Source organism: Eschrichtius robustus, chromosome 1 (genome assembly GCF_028021215.1).
Source record: "Eschrichtius robustus isolate mEscRob2 chromosome 1, mEscRob2.pri, whole genome shotgun sequence".
Classification (NCBI taxonomy): Eukaryota; Metazoa; Chordata; class Mammalia; order Artiodactyla; family Eschrichtiidae; genus Eschrichtius; species Eschrichtius robustus.
Window position 1 is genome coordinate 136948979 of NC_090824.1, and position 19760 is coordinate 136968738.

General features: G+C 37.9%; 1 protein-coding gene across 6 annotated transcripts in view; it reads left to right on the forward strand.

Annotated features, from left to right (window-relative positions):
- SCAPER (S-phase cyclin A associated protein in the ER) overlaps positions 1–19760 on the forward strand; it is a 489933-nt gene that overhangs the window by 139491 nt on the left and 330682 nt on the right. For 5 of the 6 annotated variants that reach the window (XM_068556227.1, XM_068556256.1, XM_068556235.1 and 2 more), the window contains 2 exons: positions 14456–14718; positions 17866–18099. In XM_068556227.1, the coding sequence (XP_068412328.1) occupies positions 14456–14718; positions 17866–18099 (497 nt within the window). The remainder of the gene's footprint in view (positions 1–14455; positions 14719–17865; positions 18100–19760) is intronic. The other variant, XM_068556251.1, reaches the window with a different exon arrangement.

Genomic DNA, 19760 nt, shown 5'->3' on the forward strand with positions numbered 1-19760 from the left:
AAATCCATTCTCTGTCCATCTTAAGAAGTTAGAAAAGAACAAGCTAGACCCAAGGAATATGGAAGGAAAAATACAGGAGAGAATAGAGAAAAATTAACAAAGCCAAAATGTCGTTCTTCAAATAGACCAATAAAATTAACAGACTTCTAGTAATACCAAGAAAAAGAGGAGACAAGGCCTAGCACCAGGAATGAAACAGGGGCATTGGCACAGATCCCAAAAATGTTAAAAAGAAATTATGAGCAATATTATACACTAAATTTAGTAATTTAGAAAAAATTAACAACTTGAAAAACATAACAAAAGTTGCATAGCAAGAATTAGAAAAGCTTGAAGGAACTTATAAGTATTAAAAAAATGTGAGTTAATAATGAAACATTTTTTCACAAAGAAAATTCCAGGTCAAAATGGCTTCACCTGTGAATTCTTCCAAACATTTTAGGTAAAGTTACATTCAATCTTAAAGAAACTCTTCCTCAGAATAAAAGAGAGATCATTTTATAACCTTAATATCAAAACCTAAAAAGGATATTATAATAAAACATTTTCTCTTGAACATTGAACAACATATTAGTGAATTGAATACAGTGATAAATAAAAATGATAACAAATCACAGTCAGGTTGGGATTATTCCAGGGCATTTTTTTTTTCTTTTTTCCTTTAATATCTTTATTGGAGTATAATTGCTTCACAATGTTGTGTTACTTTCTGTTGTATCACTATATGCATACGTATATCCCCATATACCCTCCCTCTTGTGTCTCATTCCCAACCTCCATATCCAACCCCTCTAGGTGGTGGCAAAACACCGAGCTGATCTCCCTGTGCTATGCAGCTGCTTCCCACTAGCTATCTGTTTTACATTTGGTAGTGTATATATGTCAGTGTTTCTCTCTCACTTTGTTCCAGCTTATCTTTCCCCTCCCCGTGTCCTCAAGTCCATTCTCTATGTCTGTGTTTTCATTCCTGTCCTGCCTCTAGGTTCATCAGAACCATTTTTTTTCTTTTTCTTTATATTCCATATATATGAGTAAGCATACGGTATTTGTTTTTCTCTTTCTGACTTACTTCACTCTGATTGACCGGCTCTAGGTCCATCCACCTCACTACAAATAACTCAGTTTCATTTATTTTTATGGCTGAGTAATATTCCATTGTATATATGTGCTACATCTTCTTTATCCATTCATCTGTTGATGGACACTTAGGTTGTTTCCTTGTTCTGGCTATTGTAAATAGTGCTGCAATGAACATTGTGGTACATGACTCTTTTTGAATTATGGTTTTCTCAGGGTATATGCCCAGTAGTGAGATTGCTGGCTCATATGGTAGTTCTATTTTTAGATTTTTAAGGAACCTCCATATTGTACTCCATAGTGCTGTATCAATTTACATTCCCAGCAACAGTTCAAGAGGGTTCCCTTTTCTCCACACCCTCTCCAGCATTTTTTCATGACAGCCATTCTGACCGGTGTGAGGTGATACCTCACTGTAGTTTTGATTTGCATTTCTCTAATGATTAGTGATGTTGAGCATTTTTTCATGTGTTTGTTGGCAATCTGTATATCTTCTTTGGAGAAATGTCTATTTAGGTATTCTGCCTATTTTTGGATTTGTTTTTTTGATATTGAGCCACGTGAGCTGCTTGTATATTTTGGAGATTAATCCTTTGTCAGTTGCTTCATTTGTAAATATTTTCTCCGTGAGGGTTGTCTTTTGATCTCGTTTATGTTTTCCTTTGCTGTGCAAAAAAGCTTTTAAGTTTCATGAGGTCCCATTTGTTTATTTTTGTTTTTATTTCCATTTCTCTAGGAGGTAGGTCAAAAAGGATCTCCTGTGATTTATGTTATAGAGTGTTCTGCCTATGTTTCCTCTAAGACTTTTATAGAGTCTGGCCTTACATTTAGGTCTTTAATCCATTTTGAGTTTATTTTTGTGTATGGTGTTAGGGAGTGTTCTAATTTCATTCTTTTACATGTAGCTGTTCAGTTTTCCCAGGACCACTTATTGAAGAGGCAGTCTTTCCTCCATTGTATACTCTTGCCTCCTTTCTCAAACATAAGGTGACCATATGTGCGTGGGTTTATCTCTGGGCTTTCTATCCTGTTCCATTGATCTGTATTTCTATTTTTGTGCCAGTACCATACTGTCTTGATTACTGTAGCTTTGTAGTATAGTCTGAAGTCAGGAAGCCTGATTCCTCCAGCTCCACTTTTCTTTCTCAAGATTGCTTTGACTGTTCAGGGTCTTTTGTGTTTCCATACAAATTGTGAATTTTTTTGTTCTACTACTGTGGAAAATGCCAGTGGTAGAGTGATAGGGATTGCATTGAATCTGTAGATTGCTTTGGGTAGTATAGTCATTTTCACAATGCTGATTCTTCCAATCCAAGAACATGGTATATCTCTCCATCTATTTGTATCATCTTTAATTTCTTTCATCAGTATCTTATAATTTTCTGCACACAGATCTTTTGTCTCCTTAGGTAGGTTTATTCCTAGATATTTTATTCTTTTTGTTGCAATGGTAAATGGGACTGTTCTCTTAATTTCACTTTCAGATTTCATCATTAGTGTATAGAAATGCAAGAGATTTCTGTGCATTAATTTTGTATCCTGCTACTTTACCAAATTCATTGATTAGCTCTAGGAGTTTTCTGGTAGCATCTTTAGGATTCTCTATGTATAGTATCATGTCATCTGCAAACAGTGACAGCTTTACTTCTTCTTTTCCTTTTTGGATTCCTTTTATTTCTTTTTCTTCTCTGATTGCTGTAGCTAAAACTTCCAAAACTATGTTGAATAATAGTGGTGAGAGTGGGCAGCCTTGTCTTGTTCCTGATCTTAGCGGGAATGGTTTCAGTTTTTCACCATTGAGGACGATGTTGGCTGTGGGTTTGTCATATATGGCCTTTATTATGTTGAGGATAGTTCCCTCTATGCCTACTTTCTGGAGGGTTTTTATCATAAATGGGTGTTGAATTTTGTCGAAAGCTTTTTCTGCATCTATTGAGATGATCATATGGTTTTTCTCCTTCAATTTGTTAATATGGTTTATCACATTGATTGATTTGTGTATATTGAAGAATCTTTGCATTCCTGGGATAAACCCCACTTGACCATGGTGTATCATCCTTTTAATGTGCTGTTGGATTCTGTTTGCTAGTATTGTGTTGAGGATTTTTGCATCTATGTTCAACAGCGATATTGGCCTGTAATTTTCTTTCTTTGTGGCATCTTTGTCTGGTTTTGGTATCAGGGTGATGGTGGCCTCGTAGGATGAGTTTGGGAGTGTTCCTCCCTCTGCTATATTTTGGAAGAGTTTGAGAAGGATAGGTGTTAGCTCTTCTCTAAATGTTTGATAGAATTTGCCTGTGAATCCATCTGGTCCTGGGCTTTTATTTGTTGGAAGATATTTAATCACAGTTTCAATTTCAGTGCTTGTGATTGGACTGTTCATATTTTCTATTTCTTCCTGGTTCAGTCTCAGAAGGTTGTGCATTTCTAAGAATTTGTCCATTTCTTCCAGGTTGTCCATTTTATTGGCATATAGTTGCTTGTAGTAATCTCTCCTGATCCTTTGTATTTCTGCAGTGTCAGTTGTTACTTCTCCTTTTTTATTTCTAATTTTATTGATTTGAGTCTTCTCCATTGTTTTCTTGATGAGTCTGGCTAATGGTTTATCAATTTTGTTTATCTTCTCAAAGAACCAGGTTTTAGTTTTATTGATCTTTGCTATTGTTTCCTTCATTTCTTCTTCATTTATTTCTGATCTGATCTTTATGATTTCTTTCCTTCTGCTAACTTTGGGTTTTTTTTGTTCTTCTTTCTCTAATTGCTTTAGGTGTAAGGTTAGGTTGTTTATTTGAGATGTTTCTTGTTTCTTAAGGTAGGACTGTATTGCTATACACTTCCCTCTTAGAACTGCTTTTGCTGCATCCCAAAGGTTTCGGGTCGTCGTGTTTCCATTGTCATTTTTTTCTAGGTATTTTTTGATTTCCTCTTTGATTTCTTCAGTGATCTCTTGGTTATTAAGTAGTGTATTGTGTAGCCTCCATGTGTTTGTATTTTTTACAGATTTTTTCCTGTAATTGATATCTAGTCTCATAGCATTGTGGTCAGAAAAGATACTTGATACGATTTCAATTTTCTTCAATTTACCAAGGCTTGATTTGTGACCCAAGATATGATCTCTCCTGGAGAATATTCCATGAGCACTTGAGAAGAATGTGTATTCTGTTGTTCTTGGAGGGAATGTCCTATAAATACCAATTAGGTCCATCTTGTTTAATGTATCATTTAAAGCTTGTGTTTCGTTATTTATTTTCATTTTGGATGATCTGTCTATTGGTGAAAGTGAGGTGTTAAAGTCTCCTAGTGTGATTGAGTTACTGTCAATTTCCCCTTTTATGGCTGTTAGCATTTGCCTTGTGTATTGAGGTGCTCCTATGTTGGGTGCATAAATATTTACAATTGTCATATCTTCTTCATGGATCGATCCCTTGATCATAATGTAGTGTCCTTCTTCGTCTCTTGTAATAGTCTTTATTTTAAAGTCTATTTTGTCTGATATGAGAATTGCTACTGCAGCTTTCTTTTCATTTCCATTTGCATGGAATATCTTTGTCTATCCCCTCACTTTTGGTCTGTATGTTTCCCTAGGTCTGAAGTGGGTCTCTTATAGACAGCATATATATGGGTGTTGTTTTTGTATCCATTCAGCCAGTCTATATCATTTGGTTGGAGCATTTAATCCATTTACATTTAAGGTAATTATCGACATGTATGTTCCTATTACCATTTTCTTAATTGTTTCAGGTTTGTTATTGTAGGTCTTTTCCTTCTCTTGTGTTTCCTGCCTAGAGAAGTTCCTTTAGCATTTGTTGTAAAGCTGGTTTGGTGGTGCTGAATTCTCTTAACTTTCGCTTGTCTGTAAAGGTTTTAATTTCTCCATTGAATCTGAATGAGGTCCTTGCTGGGTAGAGTAACCTTGCTTGTAGGTTTTTCCCTTTATCACTTTACATATGTCCTGCCACTCCCTTCTGGCTTGCAGAGGTTCTGGTGAAAGATCAGCTGTTAACCTTAGGGTGATTCCCTTGTATGTTATTTGTTGCTTTTTCCTTGCTGCTTTTAATATTTTTTCTTTGTATTTAATTTTTGATAGTTTGGTTAATATGTGTCTTGGCATGTTTCTCCTTGGATTTATCCTGTATGGGACTCTCTGGGCTTCCTGGACTTGACTGACTATTTCCTTTCCCATATTAGGGAAGTTTTCAACTATAATCTCTTCAAATATTTGCTCAGTCCCCTTCTTTTTCTCTTCTTCTTCTGGGACCCCTATAATTCAAATGTTGGTGCATTTAATGTTGTACCAGAGGTCTCTGAGACTGTCCTCTATTCTTTTCATTCTGTTTTCTTTATTCTGCTCTGCAGTAGTTATTTCCACTATTTTATCTTCCAGGTCACTTACCCGTTCTTCTGCCTCAGTTATTCTGCTATTGATCCCTTCTAGAGAATTTTTAGTTTCATTTATTGTGTTGTTCATCACTGTTTGTTTGCTCTTTAGTTCTTCTAGGTCCTTGTTAAGTGTTTCTTGTATTTTCTCTATTCTGTTTCCAAGATTTTGGATCATCTTTACTATCATTATTCTGAATTCTTTTTCAGGTAGACTGCCTACTTCCTCTTCATTTGTTAGGTCTGGTGTGTTTTTACCTTGCTCCTTCATCTGCTGTGTGTTTTTCTGTCTTCTCATTTTGCTTATCTCACTGTGTTTGGGGTGTACTTTTTGCAGGCTTCAGGTTCGTAGGTCCTGTTGTTTTTGGTATCTGTCCCCAGTAGCTAAGGTTGGTTCAGTAGGTTGTGTAGGCTTCCTGGTGGAGGGGACTAGTGCCTGTGTTCTGGTGGATGAGGCTGGATCTTGTCTTTCTGGTGGGCACATCCACGTCTGGTGGTGTGTTTTGGGGTGTCTGTGGCCTTAGTATGATTTTAGGCAGCCTCTCTGGTAATGGGTGGGGTTGTGTTCCTGTCTTGCTAGTTGTTTGACATAGGGTGTCCAGCACTGTAGCTTGCTGGTCGTTGAGTGAAGCTGGGTCTTGGCATTGAGATGGAGATCTCTGGGAGATTTTCGCTGTTTGATATTATGTGGAGCTGGGAGGTCTCTTGTGGACCAGTCTCCTAAACTTGGCTCTCCCACCTCAGAGGCACAGCCCTGATGCCTGGGTGGAGCACCAAGAGCCTTTCATCCACACGGCTCAGAATAAAAGGGAGAAAAAATAGAAAGAAAGAAAGAAAGAAAATATAATAAAATAAAATAAAGTAAAATAAAATAAAAGAACGTTATTAAAATAAAAAATATTAAGTAAAAATTTTTTAAAAGTAATAAAAAGAAAAAACAAACAAACAAACCAAAAAATGGACAGACAGAACCCTAAGACAAATGGCAAAAGTAAAACTATAAAGACAAAATCACAGACAGAAGCATACACATACACACTCACACAAAGAGAAAAAGGGAAAAAATATATATATATCTTTGCTCCCGAAGTCCACCTCCTCATTTTGGGATGATTCGTTGTCTATTCAGGTATTCCACAGATGCAGGGTACATCAAGGTGACTGTGGAGATTGAATCCTCTGCTCCTGTGGCTGCTGGGAGAAGTTTCCCTTTCTCTTCTTTGTTTGCACAGTTCCCTGGGTTCAGCTTTGGATTTGGACCCGCCTCTGCATGTAGGTCGCCTGAGGACATCTGTTCTTCACTCACACAGGACGGGGTTAAAGGAGCAGCTGATTCGGGGCCTCTGGCTCACTCAGGCCGGGGGGAGGGAGGGGTACGGATGCAGGGCGAGCCTGCAGTGGCAGAGGCCGGTGTGATGTTGCACCAGCCTGAGGTGCGCCATGCGTTCTACCGGGGAAGTTGTCCCTGGATCATGGGACCCTGGCAGTGGCGGGCTGCACAGGCTCCCAGGAGGTGAGGTGTGGATAGTGACCTGTGCTTGCACACAGGCTTCTTGGTGGCTGCAGCAGCAGCCTTAGCGTCCCATCCCCATCTCTGCGGTCCGCGCTGTTAGCCGCGGCTCGCGCCTGTCTGTGGAACTCCTTTAAGCGGCGCTCTGAATCCCCTCTCCTCTCGCACCAGGAAACAGAGGCAAGAAAAAGTCTCTTGCTCTTCGGCAGCTCCAGACCTTTTCCCGGACTCGCTCCTTGCTAGCTGTGGCTCACTAACCCCCTTCAGGCTGTGTTCACGCAGCCAACCCCAGTCCTCTCCCTGGAATCCAACCGAAGCCGAAGCCTCAGCTCCCAGCCCCGACCCGTCCCGGCGGGTGAGCAGAGAAGCCTCTCGGGCTGGTGAGTGCTGGTCAGCACCGATCCTCTGTGTGGGAATCTGTCCGCTTTGCCCTCTGAACCCCCGTTGCTGTGCTCTCCTCTGTGGCTCCGAAGCTACCCTCCTCCGCCACCTGCAGTCTCTGCCTGCAAAGGGGCTTCTAGTGTGTGGAAACCTTTCCTCCTTCACAGCTCCCTCCCACTGGTGCAGGTCCCGTCCCTATTCTTTTGTCTCTGTTTTTTCTTTTTTCCTTTGCCCTACCCAGGTACGTGGGGAGTTTCTTGCCTTTTGGGAGGTCTGAGGTCTTCTGCCAGTGTTCAGTAGGTGTTCTGTAGGAGTTGTTCCACATGTAGATGTATTTCTGATGTATTTGTTGAGAGGAAGGTGATCTCCACATCTTAGTCTTCCACCGTCTTGAAGCTCCTCTAATGTATCATTTAAAGCATGTGTTTCCTTATTTATTTTTATTTTGGATGATCTGTCCATTGTTGAAAGAGGGGTGTTAAAGTCCCCTACTATGACTCTGTTATTGTTGATTTCCCTTTTTATGGCTGTTCGCATTTGCCTTATGTATTGAGGTGCTCCTATGTTGGGTGCATTAATATTTACAATTGTCATATCTTCTTGTTGGGTTGATCCCTTGATCATTATGTAGTGTCCTTCTTTGTCTCTTGTAATAGTCTTTATTTTAAAGTCTATTTTGTCTGATATGGGAATTGCTACTCCAGCTTTCTTTTGATTTCCATTTGCATGGAATATCTTTGTCTGTCCCCTCACTTTCAGTCTGTATGTGTCCGTAGGTCTGAAGTGGGTCTCTTGTAGGCAGCGTATATACGGTCTTGCTTTTCTGTCCATTCAGCCAGTGTGTGTCTTTTGGTTGGAACATTTAATGCAGTTACATTTAAGGTAGTTGTCGATATGTATGTTCCTTTTACCATTTTGTTAATTGTTTTGGGATTGTTATTGTAGGTCTTTTCCTTCTCTTGTGTTTCCTGCCTAGAGAAGTTCCTTTAGCATTTGTTGTAAAGCTGGTTTGGTGGTGCTGAATTCTCTTAACTTTTGCTTGTCTGTAAAGGTTTTAACTTCTCCATCGAATCTGAATGACATCTTTGCTGGGTAGAGTAACCTTGCTTGTAGGTTTTTCCCTTTATCAGTTTACATATGTCCTGCCACTCCCTTCTGGCTTGCAGAGTTTCTGGTGAAAGATCAGCTGTTAACCTTAGGGTGATTCCCTTGTATGTTATTTGTTGCTTTTTCCTTGCTGCTTTTAATATTTTTTCTTTGTATTTAATTTTTGATAGTTTGATTAATATGTGTCTTGGCATGTTTCTCCTTGGATTTATCCTGTATGGGACTCTCTGGGCTTCCTGGACTTGACTGACTATTTCCTTTTCCATATTAGGGAAGTTTTCAACTATAATCTCTTCAAACATTTGCTCAGTCCCTTTCTTTTTCTCTTTTTCTCCTGGGACCCCTATAATTCTAATGATGGTGTGTTTAATATTGTCCCAGAGGTCTCTGAGACTGTCCTCAATTCTTTTCATTCTTTTTTTCTTATTCTGCTCTGTGATAGTTATTTGCACTATTTTATCTTCCAGGTCACTTATCCATTTTTCTGCCTCAGTTATTTGGCTATTGATTTCTTCTAGAGAATTTTTAATTTCATTTATTGTGTTGTTCATCATTGTTTGTTTGCTCTTTAGTTCTTCTAGGTCCTTGTTAAATGTTTCTTGTATTTTCTCCATTCTGTTTCCAAGATTTTGGATCATCTTTACTATCATTACTCTGAATTCTTTTTCAGGTAGACTGCCTATTTCCTCTTCATTTGTTTGGTCTTGTGGATTTTTACTTTGCTCCTTCATCAGCTGTGTATTTCCCTGTCTTGTGATTTTGCTTAACTTACTGTGTTTGGGGTCTCCTTTTTGAAGGCTGCAAGTTTGTAGTTCCTGTTGTTTTTGGTGTCTGCCCCCAGTGGGTAAGGTTGGTTCAGTGGGTTGTGCAGGCTTCCTGGTGGCGGGGACTAGTGCCTGTGTTCTGGTGGATGAGGCTGGATCTTGTCTTTCTGGTGTGCAGGACCACGTCCTTTGGTGTGTTTTGGGGTGTCTGTGACCTTATCATGATTTTAGGCAGCCTCTCTGCTAATGGGTGGGGTTGTGTTCCTGTCTTGCTAGTCGTTTGGCATAGGGTGTCCAGCACTGTAGCTTGCTGGTCTTTGAGTGGAGCTGGGTCTTAGAGTTGAGATGGAGATCTCTGGGATTGCTTTCGCCATTTGATATTACGTGGAGCCGAGAGGTCTCTGGTGGACCAATGTCCTGGACCCGGCTCTACCACTTCAGAGGCACAGGCCTGACACCTGGCCAGAGTGCCAAGACCCTGTCAGCCACACGCCTCAGAAGAAAAGGGAGAAAAAAAGAAAGAAAGAAATAAAAATAAAATAGAATAAAATAATGTTATTAAAATAAAAAATGAAAAATAATTGTTAAAAATTAAAAAATTTAAAAGTAATAAAAGAAAAAAAAAGAAAGAAGAGAGCAACCAAACTGAAAAACAAATCCACCAATGATAACAAGCACAAAAAAATATACTTAAAAAAAATATATATATATAACGGACAGACCGAACCCTAGGACAAATGGTAAAAGCAAAGCTGTACAGACAAAATCATGCAAAGAAGTGTACACATACACACTCACAAAAAAAGAAAAAGGAAAAGGTATATATATTTATCTATATAGTAAAAAATAAAGTAATAGAGAAACCAAATCTATAAACAATTCTACTAATGATAATAAACTCTAAATACTAAAGATAAACATATAACCAGAAACAAATTATTTGCAGAAAGCAAACCCCAAGTCTACAGTTCTCCCAAAGTCCACTGCCTCAATTTTTTGTTGATTCGTTGTCTACGCAGGCATTCCACAGGTGCAGGGTACATCAAGTTGATTGTGGAGATTTAATGCACAGCTCCTGAGGCTGCTGAGAGAAATTTCCCTTTCTCTTCTTGTTCACACTGCTCCTGGGGTTCAGCATTGGATTTGGCCCTGCCTCTGCGTGTAGGTCGCCTGAGGGCGTCTGTTCTTCCCTCAGACAGGACGGGGTTAAAGTAGCAGCTGATTAGGTGACTCTGGCTCACTCAGGCTGGGGGGAGTGAGGTGTTTGGAATGTGGGGCGAGCCTGCGGCGGCAGAGGCCCCTGTGACATTGCAGCAGCCTGAGGCATGCCGTGTGTTCTCCTGGGTATGCTGTCCCTGTATCACGGGACCCTGACAGTGGCCAGCTGCACAGGCTCTCCCGAGGGGAGGTGTGGATAGTGACCTGTGCTTGCACACAGGCTTCTTGGTGGCTGCAGCAGCAGCCTTAGAGTTTCATGCCCTTCTCTGGTGTCCGCACTGATAGCCATGGCTCGTGCCCATCTCTGGAGCTCGTTTAGGCGGTGCTGTGAATCCCTTCTCCTTGTTCACCCTGAAACAATGGTCTCTTGCCTCTTAGGCAGTTCCATACTTTTTCCCGGACTCCCTCTCAGCTAGCTGTGGCACACTAGTCCCGTTCGGGCTGTGTTCATGCAGCCAATCCCAGTCTTCTCCCTGGGATCTGACCTCCAATGCTGGAGCCTCATCTCCCAGCCCCCACCCGCCCTGGCGGGTGAGCAGACAAGCCTCTCAGGCTGGTGAGTGCTCGTCAGCACCTCTACTCTGTGCGGGAATCTCTCTGCTTTGCCCTCTGCACCCCTGTTGCTGCGCTCTTCTCCGTGGCTCTGAAGCTTCCCCCCGCCCACCTCCTGTCTCTGCCAGTGAAGGGGCTTCCTAGTGTGTGGAAACTTTTCCTGCTTCACAGCTCCCTCCCTGAGGTGCAGGTCCTGTCCCTATTCTTGTGTCTCTGTTTTTTCTTTTACCCTACCCAGGTTCGTGGGGAGTTTCTTGCCTTTTGGGGAGTCTAAGGTCTTCTGCCTGCGTTCAGTAGATGTTTTGTAGGAGTTGTTCCACATGTAGATGTATTTCTGATGTATTTGTGGAGAGGAAGATGATCTCCACGTCTTACTACTCTGCCATCTTGAAGATCTCCCTTGGCCTTTGTTTTAAAGTCTGTTTTTTCTGATATGAGTTTTGCAACCCCTGCTTTACTGTCATTTCTATTTGCATGAAATATCTTTTTCCATCTTCTCACTTTCAATCTGTGCGTGTCCTTCACCCTAAAGAGGGTCTCTTATAGGTAGCATATTGTATGCTCTTGTTTTGTTATCCAGTCTGCCACTCTGTGTCTTTTGATTGGAGCATTTAGTCCATGTTCTCTTTTTTTGTAAAAAAAACTTTTTTCTCTTTAGGGAACTTTCTTTAGTCATTCTTTAAGGGCCGGTTTGCTAGTGACACATTCTCTTAGTTTTCCTTTTATCTGAGAATGCCTTTATTTGCCTTTCATTCCTGAAGGATATTTTCACTGGGTATGAATTTGCGATTGACAGTTCTTTCAATCCTTGAAAGTTGTGCCATTTCCTCCTGGCATTCAGTGTTTCGGATGAGAAATTTGCTGTCATTAAAATTGATGTTCTGTTATAGACAATGGCTTCTTTTAGGAATTTTTCTTTGTTTTTAGTTTTCAGAGGTTTCATTATGATGAGTTTGGCATAAATTTCTTTGGATTTCTTAGTTCCTTGAATGTTTAGTTTTATGTCTTTCACTAAGTTTGGGAAGTTTTTATTTGTTCTTTCTTTAAATACTTTTTCAGTCCTACCTTCTCTCTCCTCTCCTTCTGGGATGCCAATGACACAAATGTTACCTCTTTTGTTATTGGCCTACAGGTCCCTTATACTCCGTTGAAGGTATTCCCTATGACTCCTTTCCAGGAAAATTGGGGCACCAACTTTCACCACTTCCTTGGCTCCTACTGCTGGTGTAAGCTCAGTTCTCTGCTGTGCCCCACTGACACAAGGGAGGGGCAAAGTGAACAGAGGACTGACTCCTGACTTGTCCCTGTAGGGTGGAGTGGAATCTTAGCTTTCTGATTGGTCCTGCTTACAAGGTGGAAGGGGATCCATGTGCCAAGTAAATCTGTCTCCTACCACTTTGTTCTATGGCAGTGATGCTGGTGAGGGTGGAAGCTCAGATTTCTACAGGGTACCTGCTGACACTGGGGGCAGGGGAGGTCAGAATATTGACTAGTCCTATGTGTCTTTGATGCCAGGTGGAAGTAGAGGCTCTGCTCACCATTGAGCCCTGCTGAAAGTGGGGGTAGGGAGGAGCAGTGTCTACCAGTTCTGACTCTCAGTACCTCATTAAGTCTCACTGCTGCTTGGTGGGTGTGGAAGTTCAGCTTCCCACTGACACTAGGTGTGAGGGAAAGTGGAGTGCTGAGTAAGTACAGTTCCTACCACTTTGTTTAGTGTTATTAATGCCATTTGGAGGTAAAAGCTCAGCTCACTGTTCACCTTTGCTGACACTGTTTTGGTGAGGGAATTGGACCACCATCTGCTTCTGCCAGGTGGGCAATGGAACTTCAGCTCTCTGCTTACCCCTATTGAAACTATGGGGTGGAAGGTTTCCACTGACGTTTGGCTAGAATAGAAGGAATATTGCCAAAATGGTTGTCTGTTTTCTTAGGCCATCCTTTTCTCTGTCCTTTGGCTTGGCAGAACAAGTTTTGCTGATGCCTGTTTTGTCTATGTCAGTTGGTCCTTCTGGATTGGAGGCTTTTATAGCATCCTGTCAGCAATAAACAAAAACAGAGAACTCACTGCTGGGCTACTTTTCAATTCCCAGGGTCACTAGGCAGTCCACCTACTACTTTATATCTTTTAAAATCGTCCTGTGCTTATTTTGTATGTTTTTTCCTAGAGTTTTTAGTTGTAAGTAGGAGGACCTGGAAATGAAGGTGAGGCTCCTCCACTTGGCCAGAACTGGAAGTCTTCATACTAATTTTGACAGATTACAATTAGCCTGTAAAATTTTAAAAATTGTGGCTATCACTGTATACATATATATCTCAGGTTGTGAAATTTTGAAGCATTTTGGCAGAAGCTTCTTATTTATTTTAGGCTAGTTTGCTCTGTGACTTTGGATACAGGCCCTCATTTTCTTATGTGTATGGTGAAATAGTGGACTAGATCATTGAGGGTTCATTCATTTAACACTATAATCTTATGATCATTAAAATAGTTTTTTTCCTTTTTTTCCTAAGTCAGTGTGTACTATTAGTACTGAGACAGGGGAAAAAGAACGTGGATTTTGGACCAAGGCCTATGTTTGGATTCTAAAAGAAGGGGAGGTAGTTTTTACATATTCATTGGGCTATGGACATCAGAACCAATTTGCCTAGACTTGCATCTTGGCTTTACCTTTACTAAGTGTGTGACCTTGGGTAAATTACTCAACCTCTCTTTGTCTCAGTTTCCTCATTGGTAATATGGGAATGACAGTACTGATCTTACAGGGTTGTTGGGAACCCTCTAAGAGGGTTTATTTAAACGGGTTACATCTAAGGCACTTAGAACAGTGCTAGCACATAGTATACACTATATAAATGTTATTACTTTTTGACTGTGGGGACTTAGGTCAGTCTTTTTTTCTTTTTAAGGATTTATTTCTTATTTATTTATTTTATTTTTGGCTGCATTGGGTCTTAGTTGTGGCATGCCGGATCTTCATTGAGGCATGTGGGATCTTTCATTGTGGCACACGGGTTTCTCTCTAGTTGTGGCGTACAGGCTCCAGGGTGTGTGGGCTCTGTAGTTTGCGGCACGCAGGCTCTCTAGTTGAGGCGTGTGAGCTCAGTAGTTGTTGCGCTCCAGCTTAGTTGCCCCGCGGCATGTGGGACTGGGGGTCGAACCCATGTCCCCTGCATTGTAAGGCGAATTCTTTACCACCGGACCACCAGGGAAGTCCCAGGGCCTTAGGTCAGTCTTAATCTCAATTTTATCATTTGTAAGATAGGGATAATTATACCTACCCCACAGTGTGGTTGTAGGGACTAGAGAGTACACACACACTTGTGCACAATACACCTTGCATAGTAATTAGTGTCATGTTTATATTTTAGTTATATTTAATGGGAATTAGATTGGAAAATATTATTTTGTAGGTTTTTGAAAATTTTTATCATCAAAGAAATCTTGATTTATTTTCTTCCCTCAATTGCATAGAACGGAAAGATGCTGAAGGATGGGAAACTGTTCAGAGAGGAAGGCCTGTTCGTTCACGATCAACAGCAGTGATGCCAAAAGTTTCATTACCAACAGAAGCATTAAGGTCAAAGGATGACAGTGATAAAGAAAATGTATGTCTTTTACCTGACAAAAGTATTCAGAAAGGTGAATTTGTTGGAGGTGGACCTTCTAATACTATAGAATCTCAGCTCAAAGACTCATTACACTCATGTGATCATCCTCTTGCAGAGAGAACCCAGGTAGTACATTCTGAAAATCCTTTTATTGCTTTTTTATAAAGGATATATATATGTATGTTGGAATGTCTTAATTTTTCTACTTCATTTTTTACTTTTTATTGTGAAAAATTTCAGATCTACAGAAAAGTTGCAAGAATAGAATAATGAACTCTCCTGTACCCTTTTCCTAGATTCACAGATTAACATTTTGCCACATTTTTTTCTCTCTATATTTACATATCACACACTCATATTGTATGCTAAACAGTTGAGAGTAATGTGCAAACATCGTAACCATTCATCTTTAAATGCTATAGTATATATCTCTAAAGAACAGAGAAACTCTTTTACATAACCACACTATAATTATAAAATTCAGGGAATTTGACATTTATATAATATTGTTATCTAATTTATAGTCCATATTCAAAAATTTCCAGTTGTCCCAATAATTTCTTCATAGAATTTTTTTCCATGATGCATGATCCAATCTAGAATCACACATTGTATTTGGCTTTGTTTCTTTAATGTCTTTCACCAGGGCCAGTTACTCAGCCTGTCTTTGTCTTTCATGACATTAATATTTTTGAAGTATACATTGTGGGTTTTTTGTACAATGTTCTTCAGTTTGTTTATTCATTATTCACTTTAGCTTATACATTTTTGACAGAAATAAAGTGATTGTTCTTAGCCTCACATTTAAAGGCATATCATATCAATTTGCCCAAGTTTGTTAACTTTGATTACTTGGTTAAAATGGTGTCCTCCTGCTTCATTTGTAGTGTTATTTTAAATGATGATGAAAGTAGAATCATTTTTCACTTGCTCTACTTTTATCTCCTACAATTCGAGTATAGAGTGATTTATATTTAAATAATTCTTTAAAGTTAATATTCCCAGTACTCTTCTGTCAGTCCATTTGAAGTTTATTTTACTTACTCAGTTAAGCAAGGCATTTTTTTTAAAAACAGGACTTTAAAAAAATTTTTATTTTATTATTATTATTATTATTTTTTTTGGCCACCCTGCATGGCATGTGGGATCTTAGTTCCCAGACCAGGGATTGAACCTGCACCCCCTGCCTTGGAAGCGTGGAGTCTTAACCACTGGACGGCCACGCAAGTCCCAGCAATGCATTTTAAAAAGATATTTGTTTACAGAAAGATTTACCTTCAGTTAGTATAATTTTATGTAAAATGACTAATGAAATATAAGAGATATTCTTTGATAAGGTACAGGGACTAAGTAAAAAAGTTGTAAAACAGTTGTCATATTTCTCAGTCCAGAATAGTATCTGCTTTTTAAAATTCTCTACTTTTACCTGCAGGATATTTATTTTTATTAGAAACTGTACTCAACTTCCATGTTCTTTTTCCTTGATGATAATAATGGCTCTTAATCCTACATTGTTCCTGATGTTTTATAACTCTTTAATATATGTATGTTTTGTGCCCACATGAGATTGAAAGCTCCTTGTGGGCATTATCTTATGTTGCCTTTTAATTTCCCACAATATGGAGCAGAGTCATAGATACGTAGGAAGTAATCAGTACGTAGTTGTTGGGTGAAACTTTAAGAAACTTTTAAATGTAGGTAAATTTGATGAAGAAATCACTTTTTATATCACTTAGCTAACATGTAGCATTCTTGGTACATGTATTATATTTTAACTGTAAAATTTAACAGTGTAAAAATTATGCTGATTTTGTGTAATGAATAAACTTATGTGATTTTTTGAGATTTTAGAAATAGTCTATACATAGAACTTTTGAGTAATTATTGTTAAATTATTTCAGTATAAAAGTTCACTGCTTATGGTGGCCAAGCTAATATTAATAACTGTTTTCTCCACTGTCATTCTGAAAATGGAATTAGCATTTTTATATATTTTTCAACATTATAGTTTAGCCTTGATTTTGTTATTTAAGTTGATATTGATTTTTTAATAAACAGGGTTGACTATATTGTAAAGATCAATAATGCTAATGTAAATATTACTGAGAAGATTATAAACCATGGTGACTGATGTATGGATAATGTTGATAGCAATATAAACATTGTGATGCAATTTGAATAATGCTTATGCTAAAATGAACACTTTGGGACACTTTAAAGTTCTAACCAATAGTAGGATTTTTAAAGTAGTTTATATGACTTGGCCAAGTTTAATATTTATATAAATACTATATCAAACTAGGGTTTTTATGGCCACTGCAATGTTTATCTAATGTTTATTTAAGTAGTGATGTGAGTAAGTTTTAAATTCACAATTTTAGATTTTAGTTCTTCTCCTTGGAGTTCATTACCCTGAGTATAGCTGGAAAACATAGCGCCATTCTTTCTGTACTCTGTTAGAAAGTGAAAATAAAGGCTTGTTCCTATTCACTAAACTAGAAAGTTTTTTAAAAATGGGTAGGTATTTGACTTCAGCACAAGTTGTATTTGTTTAAATGGTTTTCACGTTTCTGCTGGTTATGGGTTAAATATTCCTAAAGGGGAATGGAGAGCCTATTGAAGTCTAAAGAATATGAATTGCATAATGAAACTGCATGCTGACATATACTCTACTTTTTATGGTGTATTTCTCTTTTAGATCTGAGATTTGGTATTATGTGCGATGTGGATCTTTATGAAAGATGCTTCGAGGCTGTGTTAATGTTGTCTAAAGAGAGCGAGTTTAATGTTTTTGAGTAAAATGCCCTGGAAGTACATATTTGGTGAAAAGTGCCTTCATTTGATATTAAAAACCATGTAAATACCTTTAGTTATTTGAATATAACACAGAGTATTATACTTGTGACTAGATTTCTTTTGTGAGGTGTATAGGGTACTCATCAGGAATCAGCCCACTAAAATAAAATGTAATTACAGTATAGATTGATTAATTTGCTAAAGCACTTCAGACAGTGCTTTACATAGTAAACATAGTAGATGTGCTATGTGCTACTATGTGCTAAACATAGTAGATGTGCAAATAAAAATTGTGGCTGCTTTTAATGGTTTCTCTTCTTACCCTTGAAACATACCAAAAAATGACTGAGTCGTCTGTCAGTCAGTCAACTGATGCTTTACAGCTGATAGGTTAAGCAGAATCAGGTTTTCTAGAGTGAAATAAGTTGGTGAGTATTTTTGGTTATCTCTGATTCAATCTGTAATATGTTTCGTTAGTTCACAGTGAGTACACTGGATGATGTCAAGAACTCTGGCAGTAGTTTCTTACAAGACAATTCTGTGCAAACTTCTGAAATACCTGCCGTTCACATTGATACAGAGGGTGTTTCAGTTACTCAGCAAGCTGACACACCTTTGCAAGCAAGTGAAGACAAATTTTCAGAAGAGAAAGCAAGAATAGAAAGTGAAATGGATCCTTCAGATATTTCAAATGTGAGTGCTGCTAACTTGGTAAGAACAACTTATCGGAATTCTGAGTAAATATATTAAAGAGGCATAAACCCCAATAATAAAAAATTGTAATGTGTATTTCTCTACACTTTACAAGCACTTTTTAACATAGCATTTTATATATGTTATTTCATTTTAACATTTTATTCTTATAGCAATCTTTTGATATAGTTAAGTTTCTTCTTATTTTATAGAGGAAGGAAATGAAACTGTGAGAATTAAATAACTTGCTCAAAAGCATTCACTTTGTGTGTGATTTGATCAAATGTTCTTTAGCATTAAGAAACTATAATAATAATGTTTTCTATGCAACATCTACCACTCTGATAGATGGGAAATTGTGCTTAATGAACTTAGCTTTAAGAATTCTCTTAACAGAGTACTTTAGACAGTTATTATCATTTGCTTGGAGTTGGTCTTTAAGATGAAATTTATTTATCATCCCTATTGCAGAATCTTTAAAAATGCATTGACATAAAATTATTTATAGGTTTATGTGTTTGGATGACTACTTAATTCTGCTCGTCTTTCTCCTTCCCATTTTAGTATTAAGATACTTGGCCTGAGTATAATTCAGAATAGGTCATGCTGGCTTTGTTTAAAAAGTAACTTTCAAAAGGAATAGGCACATATAAAAAGTTGTTGAGAAAAAATTCAAATTTAGTTTTTAAATGACCACTGTGTACTATAATTTCTTTTTAAACTTAATGCCTCATCATGTTGAAAGATGATACCAGCAGATGATATTAGGCCAAATTATACATTTTAGAGAGAGAATAAGATTAGATACAGATGAAATTTGATATGGATTGTTTAAGGGAGTAATAAGAGTTATAGTAATGAGAAAAACAAATATTTAGATTCCTTTATAAAGGAATAAAAGGCACTTTTTTTTTAACTTAGGTTTTTTAGTACGAATGTTTTAAAGGTTAAATAATTTATGATGGTCATGTAAGTAGTGGGTTTAATGTATGGGTAGAAATTGGTCGTATTTATATTTTTGTTTTCATAGCTAGCTATCATATTAAATTATTTATTTTGCAAATGGATTCTATGAGAATCAAATTTCATAAGAGGAAAAAGATCCTATACTTAAATAAGCATAAAATAATTATTTAAAAACTCTTCTCTCATCATTTTTATTTTGATCACGTAGGTAAAATAAGCTTATGGTAGAGTATTAAAAACCCTTGGTTATTTTGAGAATGACATTTACATATTTGAAGGAAAATAAGTTCTGCTTTACATATGAATATTAGTATATCCTTAGAGGTCTTAGAGGAATTTTAACTAAACTAAGATTTTGAGAAAATTTTATTTTTTTAATTTGTCTTGGCACAGATACTTCTGTGGGTTGCTCTAGATAAGCACGTCATTGTTTAGGTTCTAAGTGGAGGGTTATAGAGAATTGCTGCAGTGTTGAGAAAATTGTTTTCTTTTTTCCCTCAATATAGTATTGTCACATACATGGTTCAACTAAAAAAATCTGTAGTTCTCTTATTTAACAGAAACCTAAGCAAAAAATGACTGTAAGAATTTATAATAATAAAATTTATTTATTAAACATAAAGGACCCTTTATGTTTAAGGTCCACTTTTGCCAACATTGTAAAAATGTGCTGATGTAAATCCTAGCTACCATGGATTTATTTTTTTAGACTT